This window comes from Carcharhinus amblyrhynchos, chromosome 8 (assembly GCF_965287045.1).
Source record: "Carcharhinus amblyrhynchos chromosome 8, sCarAmb.v2.hapA, whole genome shotgun sequence".
NCBI classification, from domain to species: Eukaryota; Metazoa; Chordata; class Chondrichthyes; order Carcharhiniformes; family Carcharhinidae; genus Carcharhinus; species Carcharhinus amblyrhynchos.
The window spans coordinates 111,957,752-111,971,447 of NC_137331.1; the positions used below are offsets into that span (position 1 = coordinate 111,957,752).

At 41.8% G+C, this 13,696-nt stretch overlaps 1 protein-coding gene across 4 annotated transcripts in view; it reads left to right on the plus strand.

Moving 5' to 3' along the window:
• Window positions 1–13,282, plus strand: part of ankrd12 (ankyrin repeat domain 12) — a 222,177-nt gene extending 208,895 nt beyond the window's left edge. For all 4 annotated transcript variants that reach the window (XM_080194656.1, XM_080194653.1, XM_080194655.1 and 1 more), the window contains 4 exons: window positions 561–659; window positions 7,487–7,630; window positions 7,741–7,836; window positions 10,439–13,282. In XM_080194656.1, the coding sequence (XP_080050782.1) occupies window positions 561–659; window positions 7,487–7,630; window positions 7,741–7,836; window positions 10,439–10,624 (525 nt within the window). In that variant the 3' untranslated portion in view covers window positions 10,625–13,282. The remainder of the gene's footprint in view (window positions 1–560; window positions 660–7,486; window positions 7,631–7,740; window positions 7,837–10,438) is intronic.
• Window positions 13,283–13,696: the final 414 nt, after the last annotated feature.

The following is a 13,696-nucleotide window of genomic DNA, read 5'->3' on the forward strand; positions in this document are numbered from 1 at the left end:
TGTGATGCTTGAGAGATCAGAATTAGATAGTGCATATATCTTGGAGGCTGTGATTACAGAGTTAATGAGAGAAGCAGGGCTGTAGTTTTTGAAAACCAGGATGAGAATTTTAAAATCAAGACGTTACTTGACCCGGTTCCAATCCCAATAAGGATAGGAGTGTTAGGGGAACGGCACTTGGTGCAAGTTCAGAAATGGACAGCAGAGTTTTGGATGACCTCAGATTTGCAGAGTAAAATGTGAGCAACCAGCTAGGAGTGCATTGAAATAGTCAAGCCTGGAGGTAACAAAAGCATAAACGTTTCAGCAGCAGATGTTAGATGATATGGAGGTGAAAGTAGGTGGTCTTGCTGATGGTATGACTGGTTGAAAACTCATCTTGGAGTCAACTATGACACCAAAATTGTGAAGAAACTGATTTAACCTGGAGTGTATATGATTTATCATATCAGGAGAAGAATAACAAGATGCATCATTTTTGGTGAATTTTTCCAGCATAATCTAATAAAATGGTTTTAAATTGCAGCACTTTGCATTAATGCTGATCACTGTCTTTTTAGATAACTCCTCCTCCATCATTGTCTGAAGCACTGAAAGAACTCTTCAGGCAACATGAAGTTATACGAATGAAGCTTCGATTACAGCATAGTATTGAACGGGTACTTTTTTTTTCTGACTATGATTTTGAACTTTGAAGTTTTTTGGCTTAAGATTCAGAGTGAAATCTGCAACTATTTGTTTTGAGAGCCAGCCATAAACTGTATTCCCTTGGAACCTACCTGAAGGGTGGCCTTGAAACTATGTCCACTAAACTTGAATATAAAAAGTTCTTCTAAAATATGACAGCATTTTTACAGATTGCCAGTGTGTTCTAAACTTCTGACATGCCGTCAGTGAGCTAGAAACTGTAAAACTATACCTGCACAAACCTGCCCAATGATAAACTTGTGAATTAGTGAGACTGAATTGTGGTCTCATTATAGAGTTGTACGGTGCAGAAAAGGCTCTTCAGCCCATCGATTCTGCACTGACAATAACTGCCACTAAGGTCGCACTAAAGCCATTTCCCAGCATTTGTCCCATATCCGTGATTGTTATGTTTCAAGTATTCGTCCAAATACTTTGGTTGTAAGGTTTCCACCCTCCACTACTTTCCCAGGCAGTGCATTCCAGATTCCCACCACCCTCTGAATTTTTTTCCTCAAATCCCCTCTGAATCTCATGCCCCTGATTCTAAAACTATGCCCCCTCATGATTCATCCCTCAACCAATGTGAACAGTTGCTTTTATTCACCGACCCATACCCCTCATTCTTGTACATCTCAATCATGTCCTCCCTAGCTTGCTTTGTTCTAAAGAAAACAGTCCAGGCCTGTCCAGCCTCTCCTTGTAATTCAAATGCTCTATCCCAGGAAACATCCTGGTGAATCTCCTCTGAACCCCCTTTAATACAATCACATCCTTCCTATAGTGAGGTGACCAGAACTATACACACTATTCCAGCTGTGGCCTAACCAATGTTTTATACAGCTTCAACATAACCTCCTCACTTTTATACTCTATGCCACGACTAATAAAAGCAAGTGTCCTATATGTCTTCTTAACTATCCTACTCACGTGTTCTACCAACTTCAGGGATCTGTGAATAAATATTCCAAGATCTGTCTGTTCCTCTAAGCTACCTACTGTCCTGCCATTCATCAAGTTCTCCCAAAGGTGCATCACTTTGCACTTAGCAGGATTGAATACTATCTGTCATTGCTCTGACCAATCCATTTATATATTCCAGTAACCTACGACCTTCTTCACTATTAACCACCCTACTAATCTTGGTGTTATCTGCAATCTTGCTTATCATGCCCCCCATGTTATCATCTATATCATTTATATACATAAACAAAAAAGGGACCCAGCATTGAACCTTGTGGTATACCACTGGACACCAGCCTTCAGTCATTCAAACAACCTTCTGCCACCACCCTTTGTGTCCTATTACGAAGCCAGTTTTGGATCTATCTAGCCAGATTTCCCTGAATTCCATGTGCTTCAACCTTCTCTTGAAGATTGAGGGTTATAGATAGGCCTGGTAGGTAGGGATATGATCAGCGCAACTTGTGGGCTGAAGGGCCTGTTTGTGCTGTAGTGTTCTATGTTCTGTGTTCTCAGTCAGTGTCCCATGTGGGACCTTGACAAAGGCTTTGCTAAAATCCATGTAAACTGTATCAACTGCACTTCTCCCATCCACATACTTGATCACCTTTTTTGAAAAACTTTATCAAATTTGTTAGGTATGATAGAACATAAGAACATAAGAAATAAGAGCAGGAGTAGGCCATCTAGCCCTTCGAGCCTGCCCCGCCATTCAATAAGATCATGGCTGATCTGTCGTGGCTCAGTTCCACCTTCCCGCCCTCTCCCCATAACCCTTAATCCCCTCTCTTATCAAAAACCCATCAACCCGCGTCTTAAAAATATTTAGCGAGGCAGCCTCCACCACTTCAACGGGCAGAGAATTCCAGAGATTCACCACCCTTTGAGTGAAGAAGTTCCTCCTCAACTCCGTTCTAATCCGCCCCCCCTTTATCTTGAGGCTGTGCCCCCTAGTCCTACTGTCTTTTTTGAGCGGGAAGAGTCTCTCCACCTCTATCCTATCCATCCCATTCATCATCTTATACGTCTCAATGAGATCTCCCTTCATTCTTCTAAACTCCAACGAGTACAAGCCTAGTTTATTCAGCCTCTCCTCATAGCTCAACCCCCTCAACTCCGGTATCAGCCTAGTAAACCTCCTCTGCACTCCCTCCAAGGCCAAAATATCTTTGCGCAGGTGCGGCGCCCAAAACTGCACACAGTACTCCAGCTGCGGCCTCACCAATGCCCTATACAGCTGCAGCAAGACCTCCCTACTTTTATATTCAATCCCCCTCGCTATGAAGGCCAGCATCCCATTCGCCTTCCTGACCACCTGCTGCACCTGCAAGCTGGGTTTTTGCGACTCATGCACAAGGACTCCGAGGTCCCTCTGCACCGTCGCCTGCTGCAGTTTTTCGCCACGTAAATAATAGTCCTTCCTACCATTCTTCCTACCAAAGTGGACCACCTCACACTTGCCAGCATTAAATTCCATTTGCCATTTCCTGGCCCATTCGCCCAGCCTATCTAGATCCTTCTGCAGACTCTCCACACCCTCCGCACAATTTGCCGTTCCCCCAATCTTGGTGTCATCAGCAAATTTTGACACCCTACACTCGGTTCCCTCCTCCAGATCATCTATATAAATGGTAAAAAGCTGAGGGCTGGATTTTGCAATCAGCAGGAAATGAATGGCACCAGCTGTTGTTTAAATTTGACAACAAAGAGGGAGTAAGGAGTATAGGACTGCATATTGAAAGAAAAAGTAAAACAAGTATTCCTTTAAATCTCCAACTGTAATTAAAAGGTGAAGGAATGAGAAGTTAATTTTCAATGTAGTCATTTGGCAATAATTAAGACTTACTGCACCACAAAAGAAGGCAGCTCACTACCACCTTCAAAAGCAATTAGGAATTGGCCTAGCCTGTGAAGCCCACGTCCCTGAAATGAATAATAATTTTTAGTATTGACAACCTCTCTTCAATTGTTAGTTGATAAATAACTTTCAACTATAGCAATGTCAAGCCATTGCATCTTAAAATGCAGCACAATCATGCCTTTGTAATGCCTACAAATTTGATAGAATTTTATAGTTCAGAAAGAGGCCTATCGTGTCGGCATTGGCCACCTAGGGCCGATCTATTTAATCTCATTTTCCAGCACTTGGTCCATTGCCTGTATGCTGTGGTGTTTCAAGTGCCCATGTAAATGCTGCTTAAATGTTGTGAGGATTCCTGCCTGTACCACCCTTTTAGACAGTGTTCCAGATTCCCACCACACTCTGAACTCGAGGAAGAGTTCTTGGAATGCTGCCGGGATAGTTTCCTCGAACAGTGTGTGTTGGAGCCGACGAGGGAGCGAGCTATCTTGGATCTGGTGCTATGTAATGAAGCGGGTAGAATTAGGGACCTTGTGGTGAAGGATCCTCTTGGGGAGAGTGATCATTGTATGGTGGAGTTTCTGGTGCAGATGGAGGAGGAGAAAGTGGGTTCCCGGACACGCGTCCTTTGTTTGAATAGAGGGAAATACGGTAGGATGAGAGAAGAATTGGCGAATGTGGACTGGGAGAGCACATTGGAGGGAGGGTCTGTTAAGGAGCAGTGGAGGATCTTTAAGGAGATCTTTCTTGGTGCTCAACGGAAATTTATTCCGATGGTCAAAAAGGATAGTAGGAGGAGAGGTAATAAGCCATGGATAACGAAGGAGGTGAAGGAAAGTGTTAAACTAAAAGCGGAGGAATTTAGAGTAGCTAAGAGTAGTGGGCGAGAAGAGGATTGGGAGAGGTTTAAATGTCAACAAAGATTGACAAAGAAGTTGATAAGGAAGGGTAGGAGAAACTATGAAGCTGGGCTAGCGCTTAATATAAAAAAGGATAGCAAGAGTTTTTATAAATATATAAAAAGGAAGAGGCTGGCTAGGGTGAATGTTGGTCCTTTAGAGGATGAGAAAGGGGACCTAGTGGTAGGGGATGGGGATATGGCTAAGGTATTGAATAACTTTTTTGTTTCTGTCTTCACGGAGGAGGACGTGAATAATTTGCCGGGTGTTAGCGATAGAAAGGTGGTAGGACTGGAGGGTCTTAATGACATTACTGTTACTAGAAAGGCGGTGCTCGACAGACTGGAGGGGCTGATTGTGGACAAGTCCCCAGGACCGGATGGAATGCATCCGAGGGTTCTGAAAGAAATGGCGGAGGTGATAGTGGATGCCTTGGTGGTTATTTTCCAAACGTCGCTGGATTCCGGGGAAGTGCCAGATGATTGGAAAACGGCTAATGTTACGCCGTTGTTTAAGAAGGGTGCCAGGCAAAAGGCGGGGAATTATAGGCCGGTTAGTTTAACGTCTGTGGTAGATAAAATGTTAGAATCTGTCATTAAGGAGGAAATTGCGAGGCATCTTGAAGGGAATTGCTTGATAGAGCAGACGCAGCACGGTTTCGTTAACGGGAAGTCGTGTCTGACAAATTTACTGGAGTTCTATGAGGATGTGTCTAGGGCGGTGGATAGAGGAGAGCCGGTGGATGTGGTCTTTCTAGATTTTCAGAAAGCGTTTGACAAAGTGCCTCACAAGAGGTTATTGCAGAAGGTCGAGGGACATGGAGTTGGGGGTAGGGTGTTAGCGTGGATAGAGGATTGGTTGTCAAATAGGAGGCAGAGAGTGGGGTCAACGGGTGCTATTCGGATTGGCGGATGGTGACTAGTGGAGTGCCCCAGGGGTCGGTGCTGGGGCCTCAGCTTTTTACCATTTATATAGATGATCTGGAGGAGGGAACCGAGTGTAGAGTGTCGAAATTTGCTGATGACACCAAGATTGGGGGTACGGCAAATTGTGCGGAGGGTGTGGAGAGTCTGCAGAAGGATCTAGATAGGCTGGGCGAATGGACCAGGAAATGGCAAATGGAATTTAATGTTGGCAAGTGTGAGGTGGTCCACTTTGGTAGGAAAAATGGTAGGAAGGACTATTACTTACGAGGCGAAAAACTGCAGCAGGCGACGGTGCAGAGGGACCTCGGGGTCCTTGTGCATGAGTCGCAAAAACCCAGCTTGCAGGTGCAGCAGGTGGTCAGGAAGGCGAATGGGATGCTGGCCTTCATAGCGAAGGGGATTGAATATAAAAGTAGGGAGGTCTTGCTGCAGCTGTATAGGGCATTGGTGAGGCCGCAACTGGAGTACTGTGTGCATTTTTGGGCGCCGCACCTACACAAAGATATTTTGGCCTTGGAGGGAGTGCAGAGGAGGTTTACTAGGCTGATACCGGAGTTGAGGGGGTTGAGCTATGAGGAGAGGCTGAATAAACTGGGCTTGTACTCGTTAGAGTTTAGAAGAATGAGAGGAGATCTCATTGAGACGTATAAGATGATGAATGGGATGGATAGGATAGAGGTGGAAAGACTCTTCCCGCTCAAAAAAGACAATAGGACTAGGGGGCACAGCCTCAAGATAAAAGGGGGGCGGTTTAGAACGGAGTTGAGGAGGAACTTCTTCACTCAAAGGGTGGTGAATCTCTGGAATTCTCTGCCCGTTGAAGTGGTGGAGGCTGCCTCGCTAAATATTTTTAAGACGCGGGTTGATGGGTTTTTGATAAGAGAGGGGATTAAGGGTTATGGGGAGAGGGCGGGAAAGTGGAACTGAGCAGCGACAGATCAGCCATGATCTTATTGAATGGCGGGGCAGGCTCGAAGGGCTGGATGGCCTACTCCTGCTCCATTTCTTATGTTTCTTATGAATGAAAAAGCTTTTCCTTGTTCTCCTGCTCCTTACCTTAAATCTATATCCCCTGGTTATCGATCCACCTACTAAGGGGAAAAGTTTCTTTCTATCTACCATAATCTATATGCCTCAATTTTTTACACCTCATTGTGGTCCCCCTCACCCCTACTCCAAGGAAAACAACCCAAGCCTTGCCAACCTCTTTTTATAGCAGAACCCTCCTGCACAGGCAACATCCCAGTGAATGTCCTCTGTACCTTTTCTAGTACAATCACATCCTTCCTACAATGTGGTGACCAGAACAACACACGGTACTCTATCTGTAGCCTAACAAATATTTTATACAACTCCAATATAATCTCCCTGTTCTTACAATCTATGCCTTGGCTAATAAAAGCAAATATCCCATATGCCTTCTTAACCACCTTATTTACCTGCCCTGCTGCTGTCAGGGATCTTTGGACATGCACCCTAAGTTGCCTTTGGTCTTCTGTACTTCCTAGCATTCGATCATTCGTCGTTTATTCCGTTGCCTTGTTAGTCCCCCAAAAATGCATCACCTCACAATATTCAAGATTAAATTCAATTTGCCACTGTACTACCCATCTGACCATCCCATCTATGTCACCTGTAAGGCTTTCCTCCTCGCAACTTAACACACCACCAATTTTCATATCTGAAAGCTTACTGATCATAACTTCCACATTCATATCTATATCATTAGTGTACACTATAATAATCGATCTCTGCAGTGCACCACTGGATATAGGCTTCCAGTCACACACACACACCTGTTTAAATGTTGAGTCTCTCAATGATATCCTAGTATGGTGCAGAGAAACTTGCAGAGTAACTTCTTGATTTCCATGTTTAACTGCACGTGTGCAGTCACCAGAGTTTGGTGTCCAAGTCACACTTAGTGGTGAGCTCTGTTACTACTTTAGTAAAATCTGGACCGTAACATTTTTAACCGAACCTGTGAGTAAACTGTTTTTGTCAGAAGTTGGATTGGTTCAAAATGTTTGCACTAACTACTTGAATGTTGGTTGAAATTGCGCGACAGTAGAATGTTTAAAAGCTTATAGGTAATGTAAAATACACAGTTAATGTACTATATTTGAATTTTTTTTTGTGTTTAATTTCAGGAGAAACTCATTATGTCAAATGAGCAGGAAGTTCTGAGAGTCCATTACCGTGCAGCAAGGACACTAGCAAATCAGACTTTGCCTTTTAGTGCCTGTACTGTGCTTCTGGATGCAGAAGTTTACAATATGCCTCAGGACCCTCAGGTGAAGAGGAAAATGATGTCTCTCTCTCTTTGAACTATAATTGAAAGAATATTTTTATTAAATGCTCAAATGCCGTTTTACAAATTAATGTTGTAAAATCTTTGCTTTAGGGTGATGAAAACAAAACATCAGTGCGAGATCGATTCAATGCACGCCAATTTATGTCATGGTTGCAGGATGTAGATGATAAGTTTGATAAATTAAAGGTAAGTTTGCTTCTGGAAGTATTTAAATAAAGTGGAACTGTCCAAATGTAGCAAGACTCGAATATTATTCAGGCCTGGGGTGATAAGTGGCAAGTAACATTTGCTACACTAGAATAGATATTTCTTAAAGCTAAACATCTTTAGTGCTTACAACTCCTAAAAGCTGGTGCTTCATATATTGTCCCTCACACTACAACCTCCTTTGTTAGCTCTCCAAAGAATTCTAGCTGATTGACAAGTCAGGACTTTTGCTCCAATTCATGCTACTAGCCATGTGTTTGTGCTTACTTGAACAGCACTTATCATAAACAGCAATTTGTTATAGTGCATTTTTTCCACTTTATTTATTTCTATTTCAGTTATTTGGATGTGAGAACCAAAGGTAATTCCACATTTGCTGATTCAAAACTAGGTGGAAATGTGAATTGTGAACAGAATAGTCTCATTAGCGATAGACAACATGGTTTTGTATAAGCGAGGTCATGCCTCACAAATTTCGTTGAGTTTCTTGAGGTGACAGAATGATTGACAAGGGAGGGTCCATGGATGTAGTCTACGTGGATTTTAGTAAAGTGTTTGATAAGGTCCCTCATGGCAGGCTGGTGCAAAAGGTTAAATCTCGCAGGATCAAAGGTGAACTAGCTAGATGGGTATAGAAGTAGCTTGGCCGTAGACAGGGTAGCAGTGGAGGGGTCTTTTTCTGATCGGAGGTCAGAGTAGTGGTGTTCCACAAGGCTCTGTACTGGGATCTCTGCTGTTTGTGATATACATAAATGATTTGGAAAAAGGTATATAGCTGGTCTGATTAGTAAGTTTGCGGACGACACAAAGATTGCTGGAGTTGCGGATAGTGATGAACATTGTCAGAGATTACAGCAGGATGTAGATAGACTGGAAAATTGGGCGGAGAAATAGCAGATGGAATTTAATCCAGATAAATGTGAAATGATACATTTTGGTCGATCTAATGCAGGGGGAGCTATACAATAAATGGCAGAACCTATCAGGAGTGTAGATACAGAGTGATCTGGGTATGCAAGTCCACAGACCCTTAAAGTTGGCAACACAGGTGGAAAGGTGGTGAAGTAAGCATATGGCATGCTTGCCTTTATTAGATGGGGCATAGAGTATAAAAGTTGGCATATGATGCAGTTATATAGAACGTTGGTTAGGCCACATTGGGAATACTGCATCCAGTTCTGGTCGCCACACTACCAGAAGGATGTGGAGGGTTTGGAGAGAGTGTAGAAAAGGTTTACCAGGATGTTGCCTGGTATGGAGGATATTAGCTATGAGGTGAGATTGAGTAAACTAGGGTTATTCGCCCTGGTAAGACGGAGGTTGTGGGCCGACCTAATAGAAGTTTATAAAATTATGAAGGGCATAGATAGGATGAACAGTTGGAAGCTTTTTCCCAGGTCAAATGACACACACAAGGGGTCACAAGTTCAAGGTAAGGGGAGGCAAGGCTCAGTACATGCAGGTGTATTTTACACAGAGGGTGGTGGGGGCCTGGACTGCACTACCAAGTTGGGGCAGACGTGCTAGGATCATTTAGGACTTATCTAGATAGCCACATGAGCAGAGTGGGAATAGAGGGATACAAACGGATGGTCTAGTTAGGAACACATGATCAGTGCAGGTTTGGAGGGCCGAAGGGCCAGTTCCTGTGCTGTATTGTTCTTTGTTCTTTTGAGTTGAATGCAAAGAATGATTTAGGCAGGATAAGTGAGTGGGCAAGAACTTGGCATATGGAACGTAATGTGGAAAAATGTGAAATTGTCCACTCACAAGAAACAGAATGCAGACTATTTCCAAATTTGTGTGATGTTGGATGTGTCAGTATCCAAAGGGTGTCCATGTTCATAGGTCAGCAGAAGCAATTGTAGGCGTAAAAAGCAATTAGGAAGGTAAATGGTATGTTGGCCTTTATTGCCGAGTACAGGAATAAAAGTGACTTGCCGTCATTCTATAGACCCTTGGTGAGACTGCACCTGGAGGATTGTGTACAGTTTGGCCTCTTTACCTAAGGACAGATATGCTTGCAATAGGGGGAGTGCAACAAAGTTTTGCCAGATTCATGCAATGGTGGGATTGATTTCTCAGGAGAGATTGAAGAGTCTGGACCTGTATTCTCGAGTTTAGAAAAATGAGAGGCAATCTCATTGGAACGTACAAAATTCTTACAGGGCTCAACAGAGTAGATGCAAGAAGCATGCTGTGCTCGACTTGGGGGATGCCAAAAACAAGGAGGCCCAGTCTTATTCTAGGCTGTTTAGCACTGAGATGAAGAAGAATTTCTTCACCCAAAAGGTAGTGAATCTTTGGATTCCTCCATCCCAGAAGCTCAATGATTGAGTACATTCAAGACATAACTTGAATACATTTCTAGGTATTAAAGACATTAAAGGATATGAAGATAGTACAGGAAAATACCACTTGAGGTAGAAGATCAGCCATGGTTTCATAGAATGATGGAGTAGTTTGAGAGACCGAATGAACCTACTGCTCCTATTTCTAATATTACAGTGTTAATTGAATAGCTTAAATGATACATTTAATTTCTCCTTGCAATTAACATTTTCTCATTAATGTATTACAGACATGTCTTCTTATGAGACAGCAGCACGAAGCTGCAGCAATGAATGCAGTGCAAAGATTAGAATGGCAGCTTAAACTACAAGAACTTGATCCTTCTTCACACAAATCTTTGAGCATCTTTGAGATTCCTGAGTTTTACATCCCTCTTGTTGATGTCAATGATGACTTTGACTTGACACCAATATGATTGTGCATGTGTTTTGGGGGTTTTAAGCAAGTGCATAAAATGACTTGGTTACAGTCACTGCTGAAAGATACAAGAGACAGGCTTGCATATTTGGCTCCAGAGCACTTTGAAGATAAGTGAAGAATTGAGGATGTGGGTGCTTGTGGCAACGAAGGTGCAGTATCATTCTTGCATAATGATGTGAGATTCAGCACTAACGCACTGTGACCTCCCATCGCTGTTTACCAGAAACCACTACTACACTTCAGTAGTATACATAGCTGATATATAGGTATCATTCACTCTTAATATCTGCCTATACTTTAAAGTTTACAAGATGGGGGCATTTGCTGCATATGCTATGTTATGTTCATACCAGCAGCGCTGGCAGCTGCAAGGTGATAGGGGTGTAGACAAGTGATACTCTATCCCCAAGAAGGAATTCATGGTACAGTAGAACCTCACATTAGCACTCATGGGTAGAGTGCTGCCTCGTTTATAATACACAATGGCTCAAAACTACCATAGACTATTCATCTTGAAATATACAGATCTGTTTTTGGATAACATTCTTAACGAGAACTCAAATTTGTCTTATCTAATTTCAAAGAAAATACCACCCTTTATTGTATCTTTCTCAATTCAAAACAAAAACTACTGCATTAAGAGGCACTTGCTGGTTTTGTAAATGTTTCAGAAATTAATGGTATTTAAATACTTTCTCTGTTTACATGCTTGCACTTTGTTAAAATTATTCACCTTATTGTTTTGAGCACTTCAAACTATTTTCATCACCTTACTTAAAAAGAACAATCTTTTTCCATGTCTCTTAATCTTGGGGGCTATCCAGGTGTTTGTGGGCCATGTAGGTTCATGTGAAGGAACCTTGGGTGGGGAAGCTCAAAAGAAGTTTAAGTTCATGTTGCAATTAATTTACTCCAATCTCAAGATGCTGATGGTAATAGATCAAGCGTTAGACTGTATCTATGAGTCATCTGCTATTGTTGAGAACAATCCCTTCTAAACGTCCAAGCTTTCAACCTTCCGGAAAGTACAAACCACCAAAAATCACAAATGGGACTCCGTTGCTGGGGCTCAGGAGCCATGTATGAACTGAGGACTACAGGTTGGATGCACCTTTCCTGAGCTAGTTGCTCTGCTATAGATGTTCATTATTTTCTCAGTTCACCAATTCACTTTGCAGTGATGGTTGCAGGGCTTTGATTTTAAAACAAAAATTTCTCCCAGCTCTCTTCCATATCTTGTTCTGCTTCTGTCACTTTGCTCACTATCATTTTTATAAAAATATTATCCCAATAACTAAAGGTAGAGCATATGCCTATTAAATGCAAGACACTAGTTCAAGTTCTGATCTTGACTCCAGCTTCTGCTTGAAGGTGATTAGAGATGCTCTGTGAGTTTATCATTCTCAGTTGGGTAATCTTGAGAAGACTGGGAAGAGCTGAGCCAAAGTGTCAAGCTTGCCATACTACTCAAACTGCCCTCACTGAGTTCACGAAGGAGTGGCCTTGATCTCTTGTCAGCCGTTTTGTTCTTGCCGAAGAGAATGAAGTGGTTGGAAGAGAGAAGACTGGGGTTCTTTAAAGCTGCCTTTACATTTATTTAACACTGAAGTAGAACCACCAGTTCCCAATGCATAGATTTTGTGCAGCCAACACCAGCACCAAAGTAATTTACTGCATTTGATAAGGCTGGCCACTGGGAAGAGCCCGGTATTAAAAGTCTTCTCTATCATTGGCCTTAATTAATCCAATATGCTTGCTTTGATGTTGCCACCAGTTGTACACAATCGATAAGTGAGGAGTCAGTGGCATTGCCAGCAAACTAAAGCAATATAGAAGCAGCTTAGTAGACATGCTGACATTGTTCCTCACCGTAACCTATTTGCCTGGCTCCCAAGTAGTACATTATAGCTGGGCCCTGTTATATTTCCCACCAAGCAGTTGTACCCTGAGAAAATATACCTTGGGGCTTTTATTGCTTTACTGCCATGAAGAGGCAAGCACTATACTCTGAAAAAGACTTAGTTGAATTTTAGAAAGGATAGACAAATTAGTAACAAAAGAATAGTCCCACCTTTTTCATTTCACAGTTATCTGTTCTGATCTTAAATATTGTACAGATTGTCTTTGTTTTTGGGGCAGGGGAAATTCTGCACAGATGTATTATTTTGTCTTTTTTTAAAAATAAGTTATTTTTTACATATCATTGCGCAGATGTAAATAACATTGTATTTAACAATATTGTTTAAAGTATGTATAAAGAAATTATATAGTTATTTTGATTGTATAGCTCATTAATTGTCTAATGTTTCAATGGACCAAAGTTGCAATTGATAGTTGGTTTTATATTGATTGTAGTGTGCTGTGGTTTGACCTTGTTTGTTGGGCATGTGTTTGGGTTTGCTTTTTTTACATTGCAGCAACTGTTTGAGATTACACTTACGATGCAATGCATGCATTACCAAGTTATCTTCAGTGTCCTGTTCTTCTCCCTTCTTTTCCCCACACCCTGAAGAAAAATCTGCAGCAGAACCTATTTTTTCAGCACAAATGCTTTTTGAATTATAGTTCTAAAAGTGTAAATTGTTTATTTTAATATTTACCTGTTGATTAATATGTAAATACATGTAAATATATTGTTAAATAAATTTTAATGGTCATGTTAATTAAATTATGTTGTATCTATGATTGTGCAAGTGGTATGGGGATTGTTTCATTGTCTGTTCTTGAATTTGAGATAACCAATTCCTGTTTGCTTTAACCAGCAGAGCACATTTTAACTGGAAACCAGCGTCCATGATAGAATAATCTCACAGACACTGCATTGGTCAAAAGTATTTTCATGCATTAGACTTTGTTCTGTAAATCATAATCTCCCCCTCTCATAAATATAAAGGCTTCCAATGGAAATTGCAAAATGGTAACAGGCTATTCAACGTAACCATTCCATGGTGGCGGTTATCTTGCACTAGCCCAAATCCCACATGCCCCTCCTGTTCTTTCCCTTTATTCTCCTTTTAAGAGTAAAAGTTTATTTATCAGTCACAAAATAGGCTTACGTTCACACTGA